Source organism: Notothenia coriiceps, unplaced genomic scaffold (assembly GCF_000735185.1).
Source record: "Notothenia coriiceps isolate Sejong01 unplaced genomic scaffold, NC01 NC01_scaffold00004513, whole genome shotgun sequence".
Taxonomy (NCBI): domain Eukaryota; kingdom Metazoa; phylum Chordata; class Actinopteri; order Perciformes; family Nototheniidae; genus Notothenia; species Notothenia coriiceps.
This window is the reverse complement of record NW_011337214.1, coordinates 6,210-15,165: the sequence shown is the minus strand read 5'-3', so window position 1 is coordinate 15,165 and position 8,956 is coordinate 6,210. Positions and strand designations below refer to the sequence as shown.

The window sequence follows — 8,956 nt, the reverse complement described above, 5'->3', positions numbered from 1 at the left end:
GAAATACCAAACAAAAACCCCCCCTTAGGCTAAAAAAAATTATTTTTAATCCTTTTTTTTAAAAAAATTCCTTAACTTTTACCAAACACCTTTCCGCCCGGGGGCCCCTTCCCTGTTCTGAAAAATTTTTTCGTACGGGGGGGGCTGCAACAGGATGAAAGGCTTGGCCCCAAAACCCCCCCGGATTTCTGGGGGGCCATAAATAATAAAACTTTTCCCCTCCAAGCCGGCGGACATATGAGGATGTGGATTGGTTTACCGGAAACCCTGTTATCACCCGACCCCCGTGGGAAAACGGGCTAAAAAAAACAGGGTTTTACCCTTTTGGGTAAATTGCTTCCAAGCTTAAAAAAACCAACACGTGGGCTTTCATATTGTCTTAACATTAGGCTAGGCATAAAAACAAAGTTATTGGGCTGTTACGTTAAAAGCTAGCGTGAACTCTTCTACGGGGTTTCAAAACCGTTACAAACCGTTAATAACCAGCCGGGTAACTGGCTTAACCAACCAGGTGGCCTTCAACTGCCCGATATTAGGACTCCGGAGGGACCCATGCCCTGAAAATCTGACGTTTTAAAGTCTATTTCTCCAAGGTTTTCATTGAAAAAATGAGAGTCGCCCCTGCTCCCGGGATGCGGTTTCTCACGGTCCTTTTCCTCGAGATGGTTTGGTTAAGTTTCCATTCCGTTTTGTTCTCCACCGATCATAGTTAATGGCATTCCTAGATTACACAGCCAGTTGGCCGTCTGTGTGTTATCCTTTGCTGTGGAATGATTGGCTTAAACCGGTCGATAAAAAATACATTCTTGAGAATTGTGATGGGGGGGGGGGACAGTTAATTAACCCCAGTGTTTTACTTTATAATTAAGTACCACCACAACATCCTGCTACTTGTTTCCCCACACTTCTCCACCACCGGCTGTTTCGTTCGTGTACAGAGGAGCGTTTTGGTTCTGATGTGAAAAAAAAAACAGCCACGCCAAAACTAACCTACCATACCAAAAGGACATTTTTAAAGCCTTTCTCTCTCATCGATATACATTATGACCTTAACGAATCGGATACCAGTCGGACAAAATCAAGAATTCCAAGAATTTGAAAAATTCAAAGTGGGCGCTTTATTGTAATAACACTTCAGTTTCAAGGTTATCCTTTCACATTCAGGTACCATTAGTTTCATTTACTTAGTTGATGATTTCACAACAAATCAAGACACTGATTGGCCCCAAGCAGTTTAGTAATAAAGCTGGACCACCCAGGCATGAAAAGAAAAAAGTGGAAAGTACATTGCACTCAAATACTGTATTTAAATACAATTTTTTGAGTACTTGTACTTTACTTGAGTTATTCCATTTTTCTGCTACTTGTACTTCTACTCCACTACAGTTCAGAGGTAAAATGGTGTTACTTTTAACTCCACTACATGTATTTTAATACCTTTAGTTACTTTACAGATGTGGATGAATGATGTGAAATATAATCAAGTGTTAAATCAGACTTTAGTTCCACCTGGAGTAAATCCACAAGCTACCCTGCAGTATACAAAGTACATTCAAACTAGCTGCACCTTACCAGCTTTGAGAACACTTTCATGATCAATCATTATAAAACATATCATATATATTATTCTGAAATGGACCAATCTGCACAATGACTACTTTTGCTGTGGCTACTTTGACTAAATTTTGATGCCAATACTTTCACTTGAGTAACATTTTGAATGCAGGACTTTTATTGTAACAGAGTATTCCTACACTCTGGTACTTCTACTTTTACTCAAGTACAATATCTGAGTACTTCTCCCACCTCTGGAAAATAACAGGTACATGTATATTGTAAAACAGGACAACAAATCCCACATGTACTAGCTGTCTGTTTGCTGCACGTGATGTAGTGAATGATTTGTTCATCTTAATAAAAAATGTGTCACATTGTTATGCTATGTTCCTTGTATAAGAATAAAATAACAATGGAGAGATAAAGAAGGTCAACATTGTGTAAATGAGTCATTACACTTGGATGTAACATTGACGCACTGTTGGATACACCTGTACAATCTTAAGCAAACAAATGAGATAATAATAGAATAGAATGGGAGGGGTGAAACCCTCTTTAATGGTCACACATGCAGAGCACACAGCACACACAGTGACATGTGTTCTCTGCTTTTAACCCATCCTAGTACCAGGAGTCTAGTATACTAGGAGCAGTGGGCAGCTATTGTACAGCGCCCAGGGAGCAATGGGAGTGAGGGGGGAAGGGGGGTGTCCGATACCTTGCTCAAGGGCACCACGGCAGGGCAGGAGGTGAACTGGGACCTCTCCAAGTAGCAGTCAACACTCCATATTTAGGTCTGGTCGGGGACTTGAACCGGCAACCCTACGTCTCACAGTCCAAGCCCCTACTGACTGAGCCACTGCCGGGCGGCAGACACTTAAAAAAACAAAACATTACAACCGCCCTGCAATAAAGTTCAGTTTTGGCTGACTTTGTGTCAGGTTACTGCTCAGATCCTTCATGCAATTAAAAGTCCTTACATAAAACCTTCAACTAATATTAGGATGGTAATATGAATGCATTCTGTTTAAGTTACAATTGAATACATGGGTGAGCCCCTCCAAAGGGTCACACGATTACCTTGAGGGGTTGTCAGATGATTAAAGTGGTATGAAAGAAGGAGAAACATAAAGGAAGCCTTCATCTTCCTGAATTCCTTATTTTCTCCAGTCTTTGCCTCTTTACCCCTCCTCTTTACCCCTCCTCTTTATCCCTCCTCTGAAACCCCCCAGAATGAACACAGTTGATACATGTCATGCTGTACTGTGTTTCGGCTAAAGAAAGCATTACACATAGAAATATCTCTTGTTTTTATGTTCATACAGTCATTTCTTTATATAAAACCACTTTGATAACAGCAAGAGCTCTGGTCACTTTTCAAAATATTACAATTAAAGTCAGATGAAATGTATTCTGTTGTAAAAATGTACTTAAATTGCAGTTATACACAACATTACTTTAGACCTTTTGATGTGTTATCAGAAAGAATTGTCCTCAACATCCTCTTTTATCTCTCTCTTGCAGTTATCGCGGTTTTATTCTTTTCCTCACCTTCCTCTTCTACACGGCCTACCATCTTTCACGGAAACCTATCAGCATTGTTAAGGTGACTAGGACAACTCAATTCTTTGTTATCTACTGTCTTAGCAGGGACGTGACACGTGTGGGTCAGGGGTCAAATGCTGCCAGAAATAGGCTCTTGAATTACACACATTGGACTCAGATCTTATCACATCTCATGTTGTATTGTACTGTATCTGGGAGGGCAATAATAACCGTGTCACTTCACCTTCTTCCTGTTATGTTTGTCTGTCTGATTCTCAGGGTGAGCTGCACAGAAATTGTTCCACAGTCATTCGGCCGGCAGACCTTAACATAACCAATAATGAGACGTGGTGTGACTGGGCGCCCTTTGGTAAGTCTTTTATTTGATTTCCACTCTAGTTCGCTCACTTCACTTATGAGTAGGCATTGCAGACTCTTTTTTAGTATATCAACAATCACTTAGTGCAGAAAGTCTCTGGTGCACTGGATACGATGCCATAATCAGCTCAGCAAGGCCACTTAAACCACACTGCTATTAACTGTCCTAAATGTTACTTACTAAGCAGGTTGTCAGTCTATGTAATGACTTCAAAAACAGAAAATAAAAATACAAGTCAATGCTTGTCGGTGTTTGTTCACATTGCAATGCAACAATGAAACAGGAGCTTCTCCTAGCTGGGACAAAATGAAACTGTATGGGCGTGTCACTTTCCCAAATAATAACTTCAGAAATCCAAACAATATGTTGTTCTGTTATGTTAAATCCTTGAGTCCTCACTGACACTAAGAGAGTGGATCACATCACTCCTGTTCTGAAGTCCTTACACTGGCTTCCTGTGTGTCAAAGAATTGATTTCAAAATACTGCCGCTGGTTTATAAAGCCCTGAATGGTTTAGGCCCAAAATACATTTCTGACCTCCTGCTAAATGATGAACCATCCAGATCTCTCAGGTCTTCAGGGACTGGTCAGCTTTCTGTCCCCAGAGTCAGAACTAAACATGGAGAAGCAGCGTTCAGTTATTATGCTCCAAATATCTGGAACAAACTCCCAGAAACCTGCAGGTCCGCTGCAACTCTGACTACTTTGAAATCCAGGCTGAAGACTTTTCTTTTTGCCGCTGCTTTTAATTGAACTATTCACATCTTAAACTGCACTGTAACTTGTATTCATGTATTTCGTGTTTTAATGTTTATTTGATTATCTTTGCTTTTTAATGACTGTTTTTAAATGCCATTTTCTTAATTTCTTTCATTTTTGTAAAGCACCTTGAATTGCCTTGTGTTGAAAAGTGCTATAATATATATATATAAACGTGCTTTGCCTTAAATGTATTTCCTGTTAATATAACACAGCCAAGTATTTCGAGTTCTTCTCGTTTCGTTTTGTAGCTCCATAAACATGATATCGTTTATAATGTGTGCACTCAGTAGGACTTTTTGTATAGTGGCAAATGACCTTCTTCCGCGTAAACCTGACTTCTTGTTTGCATTATTGACAGAAATGATATATACAATATAAGAATGCCTTTAATCTCTAATTGAATCGCACACAACGAAAGTGAGTGTAGTGATGCTGATGAAACATGCAGGACTATAAATGGTGGTATGGAGGAAGCTAATGGTTTCCTCTGTCTCTCCCCTCTAGACCAGGACAACTACCAGACCCTGTTTGGGATCCTGGATAACTGCTTCCTGGTGGCCTATGCCATCGGCATGTTTTTCAGGTTTGTGTTTGTTGGGACTTGCACACATTATTCTGCCTTTGTGTCTGAGTGTGGGTTTGTGTGTTCTACTGACTCATTTATTGTGTTCGCAGTGGGATATTTGGAGAGCGCCTGCCTCTGCGGTATTACCTGAGTTTTGGGATGATAATGAGTGGAATTTTCACATGTCTGTTTGGCCTCGGCTTCTACTTGAAAATCCACTCGATTTATTACTATGCGGTCATCCAGGTAAAGACACAACATCACAAATGTATGCGTTTTCTTTCACTCCCTGAGAACAAAACAAAACACTCCCCCAACAGAATGTCCACATGCACACAGCATCTCCAGATTGCTGTGAAACCTACTGAATTGGTTTTACGTTTGTTTGAATGAATACTATATTGGCAACAACAAAAGTGTGTGTGATGATACATAAAAAGGCAAATCCCACAGAGAATTAGCTTGCTAGATTTAATTGTGGTGCAGTAGTTGGAATAAAGAGGATAGAAGTCAAAGCAACTGAAGACCCCTATGATAGATGTGACTCTGCAAGTCAGGGCGTCGGCCACAGCACTTTGTCGTTTCAGAAAACAACAAAAGTTATTTGATGATTCACTTCCACTCAAAGTCTAGGTTTCACTGGTCTCTCCTTCCTTAATGCGTCTCTGTGTGGATGCTTACTCAGGGCAAACTCAGGCATAATCAGAAGAGTTGTTGTTTCACTTCAGTCTTTTCTTCAAAAGTCCCTTTGACCACACCGGCAGCCTGCACGGTCAGATGTTAGTCCTGTTAGAGCATTTTCACCTCGGGAACAAGTGGAGAGCCAGGTTTGTGTCTTGAATGTCATAAATGTTATAAAAATAGCCATCAGAATCACCCAAAGTTCAAAGTGTTTTACCAACAGTCGTAAACCTCATGATATTTATTTACACTCACTCTTTTACTCACTATTTCCTTTTTACCAGCCGTAACTTTGGAAAAGCTGGTGAGACTGTATTAGACTGATCCAACACGGCATGTGCTGTTCAATACAGAACTCACCTTCTCTTGCTTATGCATTCAATGCTGTTCTGTGTCAGCTGACCTCCACACCCTCACATGACCCCTGGAGTCAAATTCCTCAAGTAAATTAAACAACCTCTGGGGAAATAGAGTTAGAAATATTCCTCACCCTGTAAACAATTAAACCTCATCAGAACGTTAATGAGTATTAACTCCTATTCAACACAAAGGAGGCGTGTGGCGCAGTGGGTTAGTGTGTTGGTGATTGGATCAGGGGGATCATGGGATCACAGGTTCAAACCCCACTGCAGTCAGCATGTCGTTGTGTCCCTGAGACACTTCACCCCAAATTGCTCCTGTGGTGATTGTCCACAGTATTGAGTATGTAAGTTGCTTTAGATAAAAGCGTCGAACAAATGACATGTAATGTAACAAGAGAGATTCCCCCACCACAGGTGTGATCAGTGTGAGCTCTGTGAGTTCTGACCTTAAGGGATCTCATGGTTGCTTAGTCAAACTTCACATGACTCTCAGCGACTCATGTGACTGCAGGAGTGTGTTTGGGCTTATATAGGTTTGGCGTGGGAATGTTAAGACCCTCCGCTCGCTTGCCTTCTCTCATTCTCATCTTTTATGCTTTTTTATTGAAATCATGTAGGCTTGTTCCCGTGTTAGGAGGCTTTGATGCAGTCAGTGAACTCTGGTTGCTTCTCTGCAGGTCTTCAACGGCATCATGCAGACCACCGGCTGGCCTGCAGTCGTGGCCTGCGTCGGCAACTGGTTTGGAAAGGGGAAGTGAGTACTGCACGGCGACAAAGTCCTGCTGACTATGCTGGGATGTATTTGTAGCTGGCTAACTCACACATGCACATTAGTCACGTTTTTGACAGCCCAGTGAAACCTGGGTTTGAGTTATCTCAGACCACAAGCATCACATCCATATCATATATATAATCAGCCCCTCAAATTCACACCACTGTTCAAAAGTTACAAACCCCCTGCCACAAAAAGTTGGTTGGGCGCACTCAGAATACAATGTGAAGGGCAGAAAGGGACAAAGTTAGCGCTGAGCAACAGTTCAACAGATATGGGTTCAAACAACTATAAGCTAATCATCAAAACATGTGCATATTCAAATAGGATCAGGTTCCTGTTTCACTGTCAAGTGCAAGATATCCTTCTTCTTTTGAGGCAGAACCTATTTCAAATTGTAATAAAACCCTTTCAGTTTAAAAAAAACAACGTCAATCAGAACATCCGAAACAGCTGATTAAAGAAGATTTAAACTAAGTTTATGTGGAAACTGATTATGTGTACGTGCATAAAAGAAGCCAGGCCACCTGGAAGAATCCGATTAAGCCGTATATCATTTAACCTGCACTGTAATGAACTGAAGAATCTTTATTTATATTTTTTAAGGTTATTTTTTTGTTAACACTAGAACCGCCAACGGGTCAAATTGACCAGCTATTGATTTTCAAGGTACAATGTTCTTTTATTTATCATGTAGAACAGTGAGTTTTGATCGCACAGGGATGAAACTTATACCAATAGAATCTGTGGACTCTCAGCTTTTTATATGGTATAGTTTGTGCAGATAGCATGAAGTATAAAATATTGCTACCAGTGCAGATTTAAACGCTTGGTGTTAGACTTGTGTTTTGTTTATGTTCAAATCTCTCTATCGATCTATAACTATCTATCTATCCCTCTCTCTCTCTCAATCTATCTCTCTATCTGTAAGGAACCGCAGTAGACAAAAGGCGTTGCTATAGCAACACGTCATGTTTACGCTGCATTTTCTATGAGGTAAATATTACCCGCTGGTGCTGATAGGTATAAATGGCAATATTTTTGGCAATTTTTTCAATCTGACTTCATATTGACAATTTTTTTACAACAGAGGGTGCTACATAACACACTTTCAGGAAAAGTCACGGACTGGGAGACTTTAAGATTTTATTGAAAAAAAGTTACATACAATCAAAAAACAGCTGCAGGTAAAATTGACCGGTTGGCGGTTCTAGTGTTAAACACTTGTGAGCTGTTTTTAAAGATTCCCTTACTCAGTAGTACCAAATTGTCTTTGGGCTGGGTGCCAAAAAGCAACTAGGAAAGTCGTAATATTGAAAGACAGTGCCACGCATTCATGGTTTTTTCATGGAGTTTGTTGGCAAAAAGATAAACATGGCAACCTAATATATCGAAGCAAAAACAAATGGATGTATCATTACTATGTGCGGCACATTCTGACACCCTATTATTAAAGGAGAAATCATTGCCTACATAATCATAGTAACCACCTCATTGAGGGTTTTATGTGAAGTACTAAAGGAATTTGTCAGGATTACTCAGCTGAAGATAAAGCTTCATTATCTTTTTGTGGGCTTCCTGTTCAATTGCGATGTGTTATGCACATAATTGCAATTTATTGGAGCCCAACCCCTGCAGAGTTCACTACGAAATCAGACAGAGAAACGCTGCAAAGCTGAACTCAGCATGCTTGCAGCCAAATTAGAGATAATGAGCAAGTGTCTGAATGCCTCGCTGCGTGATGACTGCTAATCATCACTGCACACACACATATTCACTCACAGGGTTTTACATACTGCGTTGTGTATTTAAATACCGGCCTGTGCAGAAAGAGACAGCCATTACTTTCCCATCTCAATCATCAGCTCTGCCAACACACGAACCCTCTGCCCTGACATCCATGTTTCACTCTGTCCCTTCTAAAGCTGCCTTTCTTTCCTCCTCCACCCCTCCTCCGATTCACATTTATGACTTTCACCATCCTTTGTTGCAATGCTCTATTTCTCATGTATGACTCTAACTTCCTCGTTTCCTCACTTCTAGCTTCCCTCTCCCCTGTTTCTCATTATATCTGCCCTCAGACTCCCGTTAGTCTCCCTCTTCCTCTCCGCATCACCTCTTCTCCCTTGTGTTCGGCTTCGATCCACTTCCCATCCCTAATTTGTCGCCTGTTCCTCTTGGGATGGCTTGAACGGACACTTCTCCCCGTAAATAGGCGAAATAGACAGAATGGAGGAGAATGAAAGAATCGATTAAAGAAAGCTGACAGGAAAGGTAGAGGTATAATAGGACAGGAAAAAGGAGCACTTTATCTACACTATTAATAAGAACA

At 40.8% G+C, this 8,956-nt stretch overlaps 1 protein-coding gene across 1 annotated transcript; it reads left to right on the top strand.

Moving 5' to 3' along the window:
• Nucleotides 1-608: 608 nt before the first annotated feature.
• LOC104942445 (sugar phosphate exchanger 2-like) lies at nucleotides 609-6,611 on the top strand. Its single transcript, XM_010767666.1, has 6 exons — nucleotides 609-670; nucleotides 3,082-3,163; nucleotides 3,382-3,472; nucleotides 4,749-4,827; nucleotides 4,920-5,055; nucleotides 6,530-6,611. Exons 1-6 carry the CDS (start codon nucleotides 609-611, stop codon nucleotides 6,608-6,610), a joined length of 531 nt encoding a protein of 176 aa, XP_010765968.1. The 3' UTR covers nucleotide 6,611.
• The last annotated feature ends 2,345 nt before the right edge of the window (nucleotides 6,612-8,956 follow it).